The sequence below is a fragment of the Apus apus genome, chromosome 9, assembly GCF_020740795.1.
Source record: "Apus apus isolate bApuApu2 chromosome 9, bApuApu2.pri.cur, whole genome shotgun sequence".
NCBI lineage: Eukaryota > Metazoa > Chordata > Aves > Apodiformes > Apodidae > Apus > Apus apus.
The window spans coordinates 4,062,083-4,080,500 of NC_067290.1; the positions used below are offsets into that span (position 1 = coordinate 4,062,083).

General features: G+C 50.0%; 1 protein-coding gene across 32 annotated transcripts in view; it reads left to right on the forward strand.

Annotated features, from left to right (window-relative positions):
• Window positions 1–13,058: 13,058 nt before the first annotated feature.
• MAGI1 (membrane associated guanylate kinase, WW and PDZ domain containing 1) overlaps window positions 13,059–18,418 on the forward strand; it is a 342,557-nt gene continuing 337,197 nt past the window's right edge. For 14 of the 32 annotated variants that reach the window (XM_051627236.1, XM_051627239.1, XM_051627244.1 and 11 more), the window contains exon 1: window positions 13,061–13,449. In XM_051627236.1, the coding sequence (XP_051483196.1) occupies window positions 13,161–13,449 (289 nt within the window). In that variant the 5' untranslated portion in view covers window positions 13,061–13,160. Of the gene's footprint in view, window positions 13,450–18,418 lie in introns of all 32 variants that reach the window. The other 18 variants (XM_051627238.1, XM_051627241.1, XM_051627242.1 and 15 more) reach the window with 2 other exon arrangements.

Below are 18,418 nucleotides of genomic sequence, written 5' to 3' on the forward strand. Positions count from 1 at the left end.
AATGCAATGGGGAGGCTTGGTGGGCATGAAGAGGCATCATCCCTTGCCCCACTGCTGCAGGACACCACCATCAAAGGGAGCTGCACAGGCAGGAAAGAGGTCAGAAACAGCAACCAAGAGGCTGTGTATAGCTTCAGACTGCCTGTTCATTCATCTTGGAGAGAAGCCACTCTAAAATAACCCTGGCCTTCATTCCCCATCCGTTTGCATGAGGCTTTTTAGTTGTTCCTGTTCCATGGAAAAGGACCATAGTCTGCATGGGCTGAGCAGTTCCCCAGAGAGCCAGGCTCAAAGGGAGAAAGACTTGGCACTTTGGAGTTCAGATGACTACTGGGGGGGGAAGGTGCTTATCTGAGCTGGGTGACTTGCAAAAGGCTGGATTGCACATCATTGAATCACGGAACTGCTTGAGTGGGAAGGGACATTAAAGATCATCTGGTTCCAAACCCTCTGTGTGGGCAGGGACACCTCCCACTAGACCAGGTTGTTCCAGGCTCCATCCAACCTGGCCTTGAACACTTCTAGTGATAAAGCATCCACAACTTCCCTGGGTAACCTGTTCCAGGGTCTTACCACCCCGACAGTAGTTTTTTCCTAATATCCAACCTAAATCTACCCTTTTTCAGCTTGAAGCCATTCCCCCTTGCCCTGTTGCTACATGCCCTTGTAAAAAGTCCCTCTCCAGCTTTTCTGTAGCTTCTGCAGTTACTGGAAGGCTTCTCTAAAGACTCCCTGGAGCCTTCTCTTCTGCAGGCTGAACATCCTTGGGCTGGCTGTGCATGCTCTCTTGCTTAAGGAAAGTGGGTGTAAGGGAGAGGTGCCCAGAGAGGAGGCAGCAGTACAAGCCTGAGGGATACTTGGCCATGGAAGGAAGCTTGCAACCACAAAAGCAGGTTTCTCAAATCTGGAAGCTGGGTTTTTAAGCCCAGAAGCAGACTTGCTGGTAAGAAACATTTGGGGAACAGCTGGTATCAGCTATCGCTGCTCCTCCTTGTCCATGGGGATGGATTGCATTGCTGAAAATTACTCCTTGGCAGCTCTCCCTCTACCCCATGCCTTGGTAAAATTCTAGGCTGGGAATGTAAGATGTGGAGCATCAGTCCTGGCTTTATGCCACTTTGGAGTTGCTTGTGTGGAGGCAGCCCTCGGGTACCACTTGGGTGAACCTTCTGGGAGTTTTTTTTACTGTCTGAGAAGCTGGTTGTGAGGGACAAGGGGATTTGGATCTAGCCCATATGAGCTGCATGGAGCAGAAACCCAGATACACCCAGAAGGAAAGAAGGGAAATTAGGACAACTGAAGTTGATGGGCTGAAAAGTTCATTAACATGTTGAAAAATTTGAGCTGAACTCAGGCTCTTTCCCTTTTCCTTTTGTCACTATTCGTTTGGTTTGGGTTTTGATTTTGAATATTACTGCTCAGGATAAATTTTGCTCCTGAAGGACGAATAAATTATATCAGCTAAATGTCAGGCTAATGTGTTAATTCTGTTGCAATGCAGGGACAAAACCATATAACAATTCCCCCCCCCCACCATGTACCTTCCTCTGATTCACTCTGTGGCTCAGCTAATAGCTTTGCAGCCTTGTCGAGCTCAAGGAACTGAATGACAATCCAAAAGTTTTCTCTTTATTGCATCCATCTGCTGCAGGATGGGGAGCAGCTCCTTCTGATACACTTAGAATAACACATCTGCTGCTCTACGTTGCAGTGCAGGCTCCTGGCCCCTGCTCTTGCTTTCTGTGAGAAACCAAGCACAGAATGACAAATAAAGCCCTGGTTGCCTTTGTCAGCTCCAGCTCCTCGTGCTGCAGGCTAGATGAAATACCCACACAATCATAGCATCCATCCCATATTTATTTAAAAATATTGAACTATTTATAATGGGGAGGTCATCAGCATGTTGCATTCATTAGCAAGGGCTCCAGGGGAGAGGCAGCAGTGAGCAAAAAAAAAAAAAAGCCAAACAGGCTCTGCACAAAAGAAGGAGCAAAGAAGCATCCTTTTGAAATGTCAGTGCTGAGCAGCAATTAAAACCAGGAAGATTCAAAACACAGGGAATTTCAGTAGTCTGAGTGCAGCAGCCAGCCCTGGCTGCCAGGGAACCCATGGTGGGATTCCCATGGATGTAAGGAGAGAGGATCAGGGCTGTGCTGCACAGTAAAACATGAATGGATTTCCTTTATGAAAAGGAGGATGACATTGCTGCTTGTGTAGAGAGCAGGCAGCAGCAAAGGCAGGCACAGAGCATGCTGAGAAGGGAGGCAGGGTGGGGGTCATGCCAGGGTTGCATGCTGCAGGATGCTGAGCACCCCTCTGAGCTGTGGGGTGGCTGCCCAGCTGCCTGCAGGTGAGTGCCAAGGCTCTGCCAGATGGAGGCTGGAAAATGTCACTTGGAGGGAAGGGGCTGCTTTGGGGTGTGAGCCCAGTGTTAGGTCAGGTTGCTCAGAGGTGGCCACTTGATCTCACAAAGTGCTCTTGGGCTCAGCAAGGGCAAGTGTAGGGTCCTGCACCTGGGGAGGAAGAACCCTATGCACCAATATAGTTGAGGGGTGGACCTGCTGGAAAGCAGTTTCAAGGAGAAAGATCTGGGAGTCCTGGTAGATAGTAAGTGATCTGTGAGCCAGCAATGTGCCCTTGTGGCCAAGAGGCCAAGTGGAATCCTGGGGTGCACAAGGAAGAGTGTGGCCAGGTCAAAAAAAGGTCATTCTCCCCATCTACTCTGCCCTGGTGAGGCCACAGCTAGGATACTGTGTCCAGTTCTGGGCTCCCCAGTTCAAGAGAGACAGGGAACTGCTGGAGAGTCCAGAACAGAGCACCAAAGATGACTGGGGGATTGGAGCATCTCCCTGATGAGGAAAGGCTGAGAGAGCTGGGACTCTTTAGCCTGGAGAAGAGAAGGCTGAGGGGGAGACCTTATCACTGTCTGTAGGTATCTCAGGGGGGGTGCAGGGAGCATGGAGCCAGACTCTGTTCAGAAGTTCCCAGTGACAGGATGAGAGGCAATGGGCACAGGCTGGAACATGGGAAGTTCCATTTAAATATGAGGAAAAACATCATTACAGTGAGGGTGACAAAACCCTGGGACAGGCTGCCCAGGGGGGTTGTGGAGTCTCCTTCTCTGGAGATATTCAAGACCCATCTGATGCAGTCCTGAGTGATTTGCTCCAGGGGATCCTGCTTTAGCAGAGGAGTTGGACTGGAGGATCTCCAGAGGTCCCTTCCAACTCTGACAACTCTGTCATTCTGTGCTCACAGGATGAGTGAGTGTTCAAGGCGAATGATAGAAGGAGAGCTTGGGGGATGTGCTCTCTCTTGAAAAGTGTTTATGAGCAAACAGGAATCAGTCCAGTAACTTAATGCTATTGCAGTGGTTTTAGAGCTCTTGGAGTCCCCTTCACTCCATCTCCCATTGGAATCTGCTCAGAAGAGCTGTTACACCTCGTGCAAGTGCCATCTAGTCTCTGCTGACTTGGCATGCAGGCAAATGCAACCTGTGGTACCCAAGCTCACATTAGGAAAATGAATTGGCAGAGGTCAGAAGAGATGAGGAGATGAATCTTTCATCTTTGGCTGGCCATGCCCTTTCAGAAATTAATTTGCATTGGGCAGCTGTGTGGTACTTTTCCTTTTATATTTCATTTTCTCATCCATTTAAAATAGGCATGGATCACATCCAATACCCAAAGTGCTCAGATGGGCTTTGGGGCTGTCCTTGGCACTTTTTACTTCACGTTTCCCAGGCTGCCTTCTGAAAATGTGTTTTTAGAGGTTTCTCTCCAATTTTTCCCTGACCTGCACAGAGGTTTTTAATGGCTTTAGTGACATCAGATTTGCAGCCCTTGGAAAGTGACAAAGCAAAACCCAGAGCTCTACTTCCCATCCTCCTCTGCCCCAGGGTCTTCCCCACTCCCTGTTTTCTGCATTTGCTCTTTCTCCCCCTCCCACCCTGAAACTCCACTAAAAATTTCCAATCTTTTAGGAGTCCCTGCAGACAGAGAGGGAATGATCCATAATTTCCAATTTCCATCCTACTGCTGGGCTCAGGGCGTTTGATTTTAATGTAGAATTGTACAGAAATTCCTACAGGGACTTCTCATATCCTTATTTCCTTGTAATGTTGCTGCTGCTGAATCATCTAGGAACTGAAACTGGCTTGGCTGGAGAGAGATGTGTTTTTGGAAATTATCAACATGCTGGAGCTGGCCCCTGTCCAAGGCAAGGCTTCTACTTTCCTCATACACCTCGAGTCTAATCCCTGTTGTATTGTGGAGGACCAATATGTTGGATCTCCAGCTGTTAAGACTGGACATAGGGCAGGAGATGGAAACTGGGAACAAATATGCCAGGGGCTGTGTTAGAGCCAAGCTATGAGAAGTGCAAAGACAACTCTGGTGCTTCAGATGTTGTCTCCAAAGAGTCACTGGGGAGGAGCAGCTCTCAAGACCAGCTATGAGTAATTCACTGCAGGTTAGCCTCTGGTGGGCTCCTTTCTCCCAGTTTTGGCCCTGCACTGGGCAGCGGGCTGTGTGTGTCATTGTACAATGTCATTGTGTCTCCATGGATCCAGTTCTTCAACTAAAAGCTCATTTGATGCAAATCAGGAGCTTTAAGACTTCATTCTACAGCGATGAAAAAGAAATTAGCAGTGCAATGGCGTTGAGGGACGTACAGGGGATATGATGTCCACCCATCGTGGTGCTGTGTGGATGGACTTCTTGCACAGGGTTTTGCAAAGTGGTCTGGGGATTGTGGAAAGCCTCCGTGAGCACATGCTGAGGACTGGGAGTTGAGCAGTCCCCGCTGTGTGATGGCAGCAATATTCTGATTTATCCTCACTGTGGTGGCTGCCCACGATGGGCCTGGCAAGCTGCTGTTGGCAGAAACCTGCAGGGGATGCCTTGACCTCAGCTGGGCAGAGCAGGAAGGTGGAGCTGCTTCCTCTGCGAGCCTGCCTGCCAGAGACATGATTCAGATTTTACAGCTAATTGCCTGGACTGATCTTGCTGCCAGACAGGGATAACATTCAATGAGTCGCTTGTCTCTCAGTCGCTGCTGTCCAAGAGCCCGTGTGCACCTCAGAAAACCAGTCCTGGGGCTTGGCTGACTGGTGGCCCAGAGGTCTAGCCTTTCCCACGCCCTCCCCTTCTCATTTTACCTGCCGGGCTGCTGAACCCTCCATGCCTTGCAAGCTGCCCCTTACCTGGGGAGGAGGTGGTGACAGTTTCCTGGGTGACCCAGAGCCAAGACAGGATTTGATGCCATTTCCCATATAGCTTTCTGCTTTTGAGAAAAGCCTCGCCCCGCAGGGGCTGCTCTGCAAGGGGATAATGAGCCAGGTGGAAATTAATGCCATGGGCCCCTGGTAGCAGGAGGAGCTTGACTCGATGCCGACCGAAACTGGCTGTGGGCACTGCTCGAAACCCCCTCAGCCTGCAGCCCCGTGGTGCTGTGTTTTGCTCTGGACAGCCCTGAGCTCGCAGCTGGAGGGCACGAGGAGATAAGAAGCCCATGTGGCAGACGAAAACCCATCAGCCCATCGTGTCCCTGAAGAGCAGCCGAGGAAGGAAGCTTGTGAACGCCACAGCAAGGAGGCTGGTGTGTGCTGCGAGGACGGGCTGGCGGTCCTACAAGCCTGTTCCATACGTGGTCTGCTTCTCTGCCACCCCACTGGAGTTGATTTGTTATCAGTCTGCCCCAAAGCTGGCTCCCAGCAGAGCTGCCTTTCATCCTGTCCCCCACCGGAGAGCAATGCCAGGCTGCAGCACGGCTGAACGTGTAGTTGACAGCTCCAGGATCTGGCCCGTCATACTTGTGTGATGATGCTAGGAAAACACGGAGCAAACAATGCAGTGGGAATAACTTAGCCCACATCCACTACAGAAGAGCTGTTCCCAGGAGGTTTTGCTCAGTCCTCGACTAATTTAGCAGGCTGGGCTGGCAGATGATGCAGCGAGACGTGCTAATTCGGGCCTGTGGTTCCTGTGAAGGAATGATGAGACAGTCTGGGAGACGGTGCCAGCTAATATTTTGACTCCCGGCAGGGAGTCAGGAATCCTAATCCCGACTGCCACTGACCTGCTCCCAGGCCCCTGAATCCCCTCTTTGGAGCTGCTTGGAGGAAAGGAGCATCTCTCATGGTGTTTGGCCGAGTTAGCCCTGGGAGCCGTTTATCCCAGCCAAGGCTTCTGGCTCTTGTGATATGTAAATATATATAAATAGTAATGATGATCATCATAATCTTTCCATAGGGGGTATGGCCCTGAGGGCTAGTGCCTCTTTATCCAAGATACTGCTTTTGTTGGACCAAGCTTGTGCATGCACGAGGTGCTGCTTTAGCACCAAGATGCTCTTGCAGGACCCGCAAGCATTAAGGGGATCAGGAGCATTTCTGGAAGATGCAGCACCAGACACCACCGTGGGTTCTTCTGCTTCAGTGCTTCCAAAAGCAAGACAGGGTTTGTATAACTTCCAAATCACTGAGTGGTATCTTGCGGTGTGTTAATTGGCTCTGCTTCTGAGAATATTTATGTGTGTGCTCAGCCTTACACATGTGGCTTGTCTGATGCCTGTAAATTACTCCTGTGAGCAAAGTGAAGCCAGTCCCCAGATGGCTGCAGAACCAGGGCCGTGCTGTGTGTCGCTGCCTCCTCTGTCGTGGCTTTTGCCAGAACTGTAATTATGACCCAGAGAGGGACCTCCCAGCTACTCCTCACTGTTGTGGGAAGAGCACAGCGATACTGCTCTGGGGGGACTCCTTCCAAACCCTCAGCTTGTCCCATCATTGCCTTACTGCTACTGACCTACTTCTTTCTTCCTTGATTTGAATCTTATTGAGGGTACAAATTCTTTGTAAGGATGAAATCCATTCTGCATCATAGAAATCACTTCCCCATTTAGAGCTCATACTGCGTGGGAAGAGATTTCTGCTGTTTATCCTGTGTACAGAATTGCTATTAATATTCTGTGCTTCAACTCTTCACTTTTGAGAAAAAAACCAAACCTGTGTAGTGGAGCTGGTGGACACAACCCTGCACTGATTCAGTCCCACGTGCCAGTTAGTTTTGGGAAGCTGAGCCTTTGGGGCCAGTTTTATTTCCAAATCAAATAATGAGATTGACAACTTTAATTAACTCCACACAAGCTGTAGGAACCAGACCGTGCTGTGGGGAGAGCTAAGCTTTTCCAAGCTTTTTTCTTCCTGCTTTTCTTCCCCTATATATCGAAGCCATCAGGCTTGAATACACATCCATCACAAGGGACTATCAACTTACTCACCACGCAGCATCTTTGAAAGGTTCAGGCTTTGCCTCTTGTTTATGGCGCCATAAAAACATAGAGCAGAAGCCTTCCCTGATTTAGTTCTCTCCTGCCAGTTTTTAGAGTTTTTAGGGGGGGATAAATAGCAAGTCGTATGTGTTGAAGTTACATAGATAAAATAGGAGATAGAGAGAATGGAATGAGAAGGTGGTACGTGTAGGAAGCAAAGGACAGGGAATGGCATCTCCATGATACTCAGCAAAGCGGGTGGGGGAGCTGGATGTGGCTTTCTGTGGCTCTGCAGAGGGAAGGAGGAGGGTAACAAAGGAGGTGAGAATGAGACTCCTGGGGTCTGAAGTGAGTCCGGGGTGAGTGTTGGTGCCTTGGGCTGTTGACTTGAGCTCTCAGCATAAATGTGAGCAGAAAGGGAGAGGGTTATCGGCTGAGACAGATGGATTGGGATAGCTTATCTTAGCAGGGCAGAGCTATTGTCTGCTGAAAAGTCTCTGGTAACTCATGCAGAGCCATTAAAATAGCAAAAGAGAAATTCCTAGTGAAGAATGTGACTTAATATAGACCAGACTAGGGGCAGGAACTTGCTCCTTCTGTGATAGTCTAAAAAGACAAGCAGAGTCAAGACTTCTTTACTTTTTTTTATTCCCCCCTCCCCGGTTTTTTTTTTCTCCTTTTTGAAAATAGCAGTTGAAAATGCTCCAGTGTGTGCCAGACCTCCACTCCCATAAAATCTGCCCAGAATGGATAAAAGTTGAAACATGGGGCAGGCTCAGCTTCCCTCACAAAGCCAATCGGATCCCTGCTCTGACCAGCAGGCTGTGTGCTCCTCCCTCTGCTCTGGACTTCTCGGGAGCTTTCCAAGCCTGGGAGCACCCTGGCTTGCCAAAAAACCTCACCCACAGTAATCATATCCTGAACAGCAACAGCTTCTGCAGGGAGGATCTGCTTGAAAGAGACTAATAAACTCAAGAGCACAAACGCTAATGAAAGTTAATGAGATTTACAGTTTTTAATTGTGCTGGATTTTTTTTTTTAGAATCTCATCTTTTAAAATGACTTGTTGGTTGGACACTATTTGTAAGACACCCCGAGGCTGGCATCCTGGGGAGGGTTGTACCTGCTGCCAGGTGGTCACTCCTTGCCTTTCTGCTTCCACCCAATAAGCTCAACAATATGCTCAGCCTGTTGTGCATTATTTAAGCTCTGGGATATGACGGAGCATGTTTTTATGGAGTCATTAATTTATGCTGTGGGTGACTTTAACCACCCAAGGAGTGTATTAATAGCCCTATAAAATACACCCTGGAGTGTCTTAATATGGTTATGAGATTGATCTTCAGCTTTATATTCCATTGGGCTTGATGTTATTGAAATAACCTGTAGGTGATACAGGAAATCCCAGACTTTTTCTTCTTGGGATCCTGTGACGACAGATTCACTCCAGTGAGTGAGCCATGGGATGGGATCCAGTCACCCCTCTGGAGGTGTCCCACACAAGGTGCTGCCTTTGGGGATGGAGCTTGCTGGTCCAGCTCTGCAAATGACCTTAGGCAATACATGTTCACCTTGGCTGGTCTGTGGCTCTAACCAGAACTGCTTGTGTCCTGACACAAACACAGGGTTCAGCTGGTATCTGGAGTTAGGTAATCTGTTGTAGCACTTGCCAGACCCAGGACTCAAAGCAGCAGCTGCCCAGCTCCTCCTTGTTGCAGGAGAGCAGTACCAGCTTTTTCAGAAACCCTGGATGCCATAGAGAAAAGTCTTCTCCAAAAAAAGTTAGGTGGGATTGCTGTGAAAAACAATTCCTGCTTGGGAAGCATAGCAAGACATGACTTTCATACTGACAGATGCTGGTTTCATGAGTGTGTGGACTGGAAACCTCAATGTCTGAAAGGCTGGACCTTGTTTAAAGTCTTCTTTCTCCTCAGGTCCACATACTCAGGCTTTCAAAGTCTCGAGGCTTGTGGTATCAAAGTGGTGAGGGTTTGGGGTTTAGCTGGAAATTCAGAAGAAATTATGTCGCATTAAATAATTTGTACTTTTGTTTTTCTAGTCTTAATCTGTGTAACTTGTTATTTATTATTTTTTTACACTCTGGTGGGAGCATGTGGCTCTAGGCTCTCATAAATCCACAGCACTCCCAGTGACTAGACATGGCTTTTCATCCCCAAACAAGTTAAAACTGTGGTTTTCTCTAGTTTTAGTACAAAATCGGAGAGAATGATTTAATGCTTGGGGGAGCTTTGACCCATTTTAAAATCCAGGACATAGCATGAAATTTCAGAGATGCTTATGAGACCAAGCCCATGGGTTGATACCCTACTGGAAAGAACCTTTTTAGCAGTTGTTGTGTGTGATGTTGTGCAGTGGGGCCCAAAGCACCTTCTGAAGGAGGAAGAAAGCAGCAGCTCCCTCATCCCGACAGATCCCATCCTGTGTGTGATGGGGCTGGACCAGCTGCTGCAGGTGAGGCAGGATGGCTTCAGCCAGCCTTGAGTGGGCAAGAGATGCACCCAAGCTTCTCCCTGCCTCGTGTTTATGTTCAGCTGTTCCCCAAGTGCCCTAGGAAGCTTTGTTAATTAATATTCAGAAAGCACTTAGAGACTCTTCTAAAAGGAAAGGTGTTATTATTAAAACTGCAGTTGTTAGAGACGAAGATGGTCTGTTAATCATTAACTCAGTTCCCTGCAAAGGCAGGAACTTTGGGGAGAGGCCACGCTGTACAGCTGAAATGCAGAGAGGGTTTTGTACAGTGCAATGACCTGGTTATCTATGGGGCTGGTGTCAGGGACTCTTCTGGGCAGGAGCAGCCCTGCCAGGGGCTCAGTGGTGTTCATGGCTGACCAAGGGCTTCCCTTAATATAGAGGTAGCTGAAGAACCTGTTGTCCTGACATCATCTTGTTGCAGCAGAAAGGCTCTGGGCAGTCACAGGGTCAGGAGTGATGACAACTAGAAATCTTGGCTGTATCTGTGTTGTTACAAGAGATGCCAGCTGCTAGGATCTAGGACTACCTAGACTAGTGGCTTGAGCAACTGCTTCTTGCTGGCTGCAACTAGGAGATAAAACAGTAGGAAGTTGGTCATGGAGGAAAACTGAAGGGAAAGTCTTAAAATCAAGAAAAAGTTCTGGCTGAGGTTTGCAGCTTTTGTTAACTACCAGCAAGAACAACTTTGGGAGCACCGTGGCCCAGACAGGACTGTGGTGTTAGGATTCCAACTGGAAGAGCTCACCATTGCTGCATTAGCTTTGCAGCATTTGTAAGCAAACCAGAAAGGGCTCTTGGAAATCTGTCATCTCATAAATCTTCCTGGCAAAACTGTTTTTTTTCTAGATAGTGGTTTTTTTTTTTTTTTTTAAAAAAATTATTTTCCATAAGGCATGAGTAGCTCTGTTAGATCTATTCAGGGCAGCCACGGCTCATGTGATGCTCACATGGATCCCAGATGAATTTTGGCTTAGCAGGGCTGTCACATCACACATCCTGTAAAATGATGGTGATGAAAATACGTCACACCCAGCGCTCAGCTGCGAACAACAGTCTCCTTGCACTGTGAGCTCACACGTGTGACACAACTACCAGCTGGCAGGCAGATGAGATACAAACCTTTCCCTGCCAGCCACGCTGCTGCCTCTCAAGGTCAGTGGTCCTCCCGAGCATTTATTCCCTGTGGGATTTAGCCTGGTCACTGAGTCAGTTTTTAGCAGTCCAAGTGCAGAAACAAATGTGCCACGATCCTGAGAATGATGAATTGGGTAGCTGGTTATAGAGCCAGTGAAAGTAGAGTAAGGCAGTTCCTGCTGCTCAAACACAGGGAACCAGCACAGCTTCAAGTGTGAAAATCAAGTATGGAAGTTCCAAATGGGAGGAAGCCTCCTAGAGAGATGGAAGAAAACTACCCAGCAGGTAGTTTTATTTTCAGGAGCCCACTGCTGCGTTTGCCCTCCACCCCCAGGAAGGCAGGCTCTGCCCTGATCCTGGGAAGGGGCTCAGGCACTTACTCCCAACTTCCTGAGCACGGGCGAAACTGCTTCCCATGGAGAAAGGGACAGAGGTGCCTGAGGCACGGGGGATGGAGCTGACTCACTGCTGTGCTATGTGACACTGGACAAACCGTTCCTGCTCCCTTGCCTGGAGGTGGCTGCGGCAGAGCTCCCGCGGTGGCAGAGCAGCGCCTGCAGCCACGGGGCACTTCACCTCCCAGCCGTGCGGGAGATCTCGGCTGCGGGAGAGGAGGGGTGCGGGGAAGGACAGGCGTCCCTGCTGCTAGGGACAAACGCAAAGGCAGGGAAGGTACCCGTGTCACCCCCTCTTTTGAGCTCAGCCTGGCCGCTCGGCTCAGCCAGCGCCCGGGGACCTTAGTTGGGCTGAGCTGCATCCCCAGCTCCCGCACACGGGCATCTCCCGCATCGCACGTGGTTTCGGTGACGCGTGGCTTGAAGGATGTGAGATGAGAGGGGTGAGGGAGCCGTGAGACGGGAGAGCAAGGCGGGCAGCAGCCCAGTCTGCGGGCTGCAGAGCCCACGCCGGGGCGGCGAGACCAGGCTCTTTGTTTCCCCGGGTCACTTCTCAGCCCCGATTAGCAGCAAAATAGGGCACGCACGCATCTGACAGCTGAATTCCTTGCTGGAAGGGGTTCGGTCATGCATAAGGCTGCTCAAAATGAGGCCTGGCTTTCAGGTTTGGAAGCGTGGAGCATGACCTGGAAGGGACAGCTGGTGTGCGCACGCTTACTTCTTTTCCCCTTTGGAGTTTTGCACCAGTTCCGAGTCCCTCTGCAGAGGTGTGGCCGAGGGCAACCAAACGGCTGAGCCTCCCTGGCCCTGGCAGGCAGAGCTCGCTGCGGGTCTGCCCAGCTCCTCAGCAGGCACGGGGGAAGCATACAATGTGAGAACATTATTAGCGGTAACGTTTATCACGGAACTCAAGCACTCAGTCACCGAGTACCAAGGACCTGCCCACGGCTTTAGCCCAGCCTCGCGCAAGAGCTTTGATGCCGTTTTGATGACAGGCTGGGCCGAGTTTTCCCTCGGGACTCCTACTTTGTGTCCCGCCCTGTCCCAGCTCCCTGGAACGCCCAGGTGAGCGGCCGCGCCGGAGGTCTGCAACTTGGCACAAAACCGAGCAATCCTCCCGGGAAAGCACCAAGATCCCTAACCCCTCTTCCCAGGAAGCACGAGCATCTCCACGGGCTCAGCCTCTCGAGGGTCCCCGCGCTGCCGTGTGCGGGGCAGACCCGCGGGGGGGGGGGGGGTCCCCAGCCTTTCTCCCGCCACCAGCCGTTCCTGCCGCGGGGCTTCAGGGAGTTTTCCCCTTCGGAAAAAGTTGCCCGTGGGAGAGGGACCCTTGGAAGCGGGGGGGTGGGGGGAGCTGGAGAGGGGCCCGGGGCTCGCACGTGTGTTGCGGGGGGGGCCGTGCCGGGCCGTGCCGGGGGCGGGGAGCGGGCGGGGGCCGGGCCGGGCCGGGGCGGGCCGTGCCAGGGCGCCTGCGCCGCGGAGCGGAGCGGAGAGCGGCGGAGCGGGACGGAGCGAAGTGTAACAAAACAAACGGGGCTTTGTATCGCCCGCGAGGCAGCGCCTCCGCGCCCCGCGCAGCGCCCGCCACGCCAAGCAGCAGCGCGGGAGGGCGAGGAACAGCCGGATTTGCTTTTTCAGCGCCTTTTTATTTATTTTTTTTTAAAAAATTATTATTATTATTTTTTTTTAATACCACGGGGGAGGGGAGGGCGGGAGGCGGGCGCGCGCCCTCCGCGGGCGCGGGGCCCTGCGGGGCGCGGGGCGATGGCTTGAGGGGCCGGCGGCGGCAGCGCGGTCTATGAGGCGGCGGGCCGGCTCCCCTCTGCGCACCTGCTTGCGCTCCGCGGGCGCGGAGTGCCGCGCAGCACCATGTCGCGCGTCGTCCAGAGGAAGAACCACTGGGCCAGCCGGGTGCGGCAGTGCTCGCTCAGCCGCGGGCCCGGCGGGCAGCTGGGCTTCCCTCTGCTCGGGGGCGCGGAGCACGGCGAGTTCCCTTACGCGGGCGCGGCGGCGGCGGGGGACGGCGAAGCGGCGCTGAGCGAGGGGGAGCTGCTGCTGGAGGTGCAGGGGGTCCGCGTCTCGGGACTGCCGCGCTACGACGTGCTGGAGGTGATCCGGAGCTGCAAGGACCCCGTCGTAGTGAAAACCGTCCGACAAGGTGCGAGAGGGGCCGGGGAAGGGGCGGGGATGGGGAGAACCCGCTCCCCGGGGCCGCGGGGGAGGCGAAGGGACCCTCCTGTGGTGCTGGGTGGCCAGGGGCGAGTGGGGTGCGGAACGGAGATGCGGGCATTAGCCCTTCGGGGCAGCCCAGGACCCCGAGAGGAGTCCCGGGCTTGAGTGTGTGTTTGCACAAACTCGGTGCTCACCTTTACCGTGGGCACTTACGCAGGGGCACCTTCTCGTCCCGCCTGAGTCTGAGCTCTCCAGGCAGTTTTCTGGGCTGCGTTAAGCACAGCGAGCAATTGCGTGAGACTTTCCCAAAGGTACCGCGGAGCCTCCTGGCTTCCCGCCGGGGGCACCCACGGGTGTCAGGGGGAGGGAGCCCTGTGTGCGGGGTTAACCCCTTGGACCGGCCGAAACAGACGCGGAGCTGGGGGAATGTGGGAGAGATTCCCTCTCCCAGCAGCTGAGCATCCTTTGGAGCAGCCGCGCTGCTGGGGGATGACTGGAGGCTTGTTCGAAGAGTGCGAGCATGTGAATGCCGGCTGCCTGCCCTGGGAGGGGGAAAGTTGTGACCCTCTTGCGAGGGCAGTGCCCCTCTCTGACTGGAAGTCAGCTCAGATATGCCTTTTTTTTTTTTCTTGCCTTCCTCTCCCCTGGTTTACCCTCATCCCTGCTCCCAGCCCTGCAGCCCCCGCAGGTTGCTCCCCCGTTTTGCTGGGGAAGAGGAGAGGAAAAGTCTTCCCATGAGACATTTTAAAAAAAAAAACAACCCAACAACAAACCCGCTTCACATCCGTGTACACGCAACAGTCACTCAACAGGTTGTCGTAACAGGTCTGGTAATGGGCTTGTAATTTCCAGGGCAGGACTGGAATTTAGTGCCAGGAAACTGCTGGTGTTGCCGCAGCCGCTGTGGGGTTGCTGGGATGGGCAGGATGAGCAGGACAGCAGCTGGACACCTGGAGGTGTGCAAGGGTGGAGGAGCACCCGGGCTGAGCTCCAAGTGGAGGAAGGAAGGGGAGTTTTCTTCCTATCACCCAAGAGATTCCTTAGGGGAAAGTTTAATTGTCATCCAGAGATCAACGCATCCCAGCGCTGAGGGTTTTGCTGCGGCCGGTGGTGCGAGAGGTTTTTTTTATTCTTGGTTCCACCCAGCTGGTCGCTGCAGACAAAATTGCTGGCTGGTTGGCCAGGACAGTCACCTGAAGCCTTGTCCCTGGGCTCACTAGGAGGGTCAGAGGCTGCAGGCACCTGTTTCACAGCATCCTGCAAGCCCCGGGAGCAGGTTGCAGCGATGGGGTGTGGAGCAGAGCTGGGCTGGGCTCTGCAATCCCCCCCTGCCACCTGCTCCCCTTCCCGCAGGGGTCAGCCCCAAACTGCCCCGGGGCTGATACTTGGCTCTTTTTCAGTCACTTCCCAAAGTCAGTAGAGATATCCCATCAAACTCCCAACATAACCAGTTCTGTTTAAACAAATACGTATTTTCCCTGCTGATTTTTTCTCAGCTTTACTGGGAAGTGGGGAGGGAAACTGAGCCAGCTGGTTTCCCTGCCCAGGTGGGAGGGGGAGAAAAGTATGAGGAAATTAGGCAGGGTTTTTCTTTTTTTTTTTTTTTTTTTCATGCTGATCGTTTTAGCAGAAGTGTTAAAATACAGCTTGTGATGTTGCAATGTGATCAGTGTTGGTGCATGAAGGAAGATTCATTAAAAAAACAGCAACCAAGCAGTTGATGATCAAACTTTTTTGTGATTTTGGAAGTACTAGTTAATCTAAGTAGAAACATGTAATGGGAGTATACCAGAAATGACAGAACTTAGTGGGGAATTTGTCTCAACTCCAGGATATGGCCAGAAGAAAGCACAAAGCCAAGCTTTAACTTACTGGTGGGATTTACCTGGAAGTTGGGAAAAAAAAGGTTCAAAGCTCTTCCAGGGGTAAGGGCAGGTGCTTGAACTTTGGACCATCCTCATACAGAGTTGAGAATCAATCCTCTGGTTATTGTGGGACTGGAGTTTCCCTTTTTTTTTTTCCTCTCATCTTTTTCTTTTTCAAGATGTGGTATTAGACAGGAATGTGGAGTAGGAATCTCTATATTTTAAAAATAATGACATGTTTTTGAGGTTTGGAAAGCAGTTCCTGGTGCCTGTCAGTGATAGCCCTGGCATCTGCCTGCTGTTCTGTGCAGAGTGGGGAACTCCCTCGTGGATCAGGATCATAAGCATAGAAAAGGAGAGTGTTTTAATTAAAGTACATTACTTCTGTGTTGATTAAAAACCTCATTATGGGGATGGCAACTGTCGTTCAACAGGAGATGTGTCACTAGAGTAGACAGTGAAGGAGGATGAAGAGAAGATTGTAAACGCCTTTTAAACTACAGTTCCCAGTTTTTCGTGCCCAGCTGACTGGTGCTGAAGTGCTAGGGCAATGTCAGGCTGGAAAAGTATACATTTTATTGCCCTGTCTATTCTGTATGACATTTACAAGGCTGGAAAAACAGGAAATTTACTATAAATAAGTCAGTCATCCGCAAGCATGAAGAGAGAAAATAACTGTTCTGACCTTGCACTTAGGGGAAGACAAGGGATTAGGATGTGAAGCATAGGTGGAGCAGGCTGTGCAGGGGCTTTATCATTAGACCAGGATTTATAGACTTACAGGTTCACATGCAGTATTTTTTCTTGCTTTTGTGAGTCGTAAGTTTGACCAGGTTCCCACCAAGTACAAAAAGAAGGAACCTCTATGAAGTCGCTCAGTTGGAATAACAGTGTTTGATACTGCTCATGTGGGGTTTCTTGGGCCTTTGCTCACCCCGTAAGAAAGCTGAAGAACTTTAACAAAGCTTTCCCTTTCTTTTCTCCATGTGCACCTGTTTTTGATATTTGAGAAAAAAAAAAACACACCACTATAGTTGCCTGGATTTTGGGGAGAGAGAGAAGCAATCTGTTGCCATGTATATTAGTAACTATAGAACTGTCGAGCGTGTGAAAAAACCCTCAGTTAACAGGTAGTGCTTTATGACTCTTTCCATCTCAGATCTTTGCCTAAATTCTGGTGAAATTGGCAATTGGCTCCCAAGGAGGTAATAAATGCATTTTTATTATTACTTGGCCTGAGAATATAGAATGAATAGATTGAATTATAGGAGCAATGGTCACATATTCCTGTGTAAAGCTGGCATTGCCTTAGCACAAGGATTTCTTGGCTGTATTGTGAATATTGTAGTTTCCTTTAATACATTTAATGTTTTCCAAAATAGCTCACTTGCATAAATCAATAGTAAAACCAGACACACTGTTTCTTACTTATCTTGACGAGCAGACACCAGCACAACAGAACAAATTTATCATGCTGCTCTTCACACGGGAAGAGTTAAGGCTATATCTATTAAAAAAAAAAAAAGGACCATATTTTGTTTAAGGCAAAGTATCTGGGTTTTTCTCCTCCCTCAGAGAGAGATGGGCACACTCAGAGAGATTTCAGGTTGTGGCCTTCTATTTTTTTTTGCTCCTTGGTTAGATAACTTGTGCCAAATCATATCAAGCCAGATGCTCACTATGGGAGATTGTCAAAGTTCCTGTGTTTGTACACCTGCTTTTAACTTGCTTTTCAGTTCTGAGTGCAACACTTTGCTTCCCTAAAAAGTCTTAGGATCCCAAACTCTATAAGACCAATTGCTCTGAAACCAGAAGGGGCTGAGATCAGTGATTTCCATAGCACTTTGCAACCAGGAGGTTCCCACAGTGGGGAGGAGTTGTGAGATGGGTTTGTTTGGTTTTTTTTCAGCCCTACACAGAGCAAACAGGAGCAGGCGTGATCCCAAACAGAAACGGTCACTGTTTACCCAGCACTATCAGCTGCAGTTGTTTCTTTTCAAACATTAACTTGACCCTAAGATAAATTCTGGAATACGGTGCAGTGACTCAAGGCTTCAATGTCAGGCTGGCATTTGCTGTACAAGGTGATCATGAAATGTTGAAATTGGTTACATGGACTAGTCCAAATGAAACCAGCTTCTTTCAGAAAGTTTGCATGAGCTGGGGTTTGGACCTTTTCCTTTTCTTTTTCCTGAGAGAATTACTGTCTTGGAGATTATTTATTTATTTATGTAGTATAACATAAAAAAAAAGAAGTAAAAGCTGAGGCACCTGCAAATCTTTGTGTCTGTTCAGTAGTTTAGCCAACACTGAGAAGCCAAGTGTCACTTAGTCAGTGGGTGACACTGAACATCCCACGCTAAGTGGGTTATGCCAGTGCCTGGCATTGCAGAGCTGGAAAGCAAGCACTGATGTGCCCTGAGATGTAGCAGAGCTTGTGCTCAGTTTAATGTGCAGGCAGCTGCCTCTGTTTGGCCAGCGAAGGGAAAACCTGTTTAGGGAGAGAGTTCTTACTGTTCTTAGGAGTTGACTTCTGCAGTGTCATGCATGAGCTCCAAAAAGTCTTTTCCTTTAGTCTTTGCATAGCTGAGTGCCTGTCACTTGCACACTGAATTTCTGTAAGTCTTTTTTTCCATATGACCCAAATTCTTCTAGAACCTAAGTGGATTTGAAGTGAGATTAGGAGTGAAAAATTTGTCATCTGAAAACTTGGGAGACATTGATGGATTTTAGGTTTTTAAGGGCCTGTTCTCAACACTGGCCCATCGCCAGGACTGATCACTGAAACATAACATTTAAAAAGGCAGAATATCTTTATTTTTGTATCACTTCTAATGTGTTTTGCTACAAATCAGTGATCTTATTTCTTTAGAGTAGTACTGCATTTAGTGGTTGTGAAACGTGTGTGTCTGGGTATTAAAATACTACTGTGAGGAAGACCTTATCTTTACTATGCCTGAATTTACAGCATAGTACTTGTCAGGATTTAGAAGTTGATCCTGCATGTGGCAAACCAGTCATCCATCCTCTGCAGGACCATAAGGCAGCACCCCAGAGATGGATGTTAGAGCCTAAGTGCCACATTTTTGC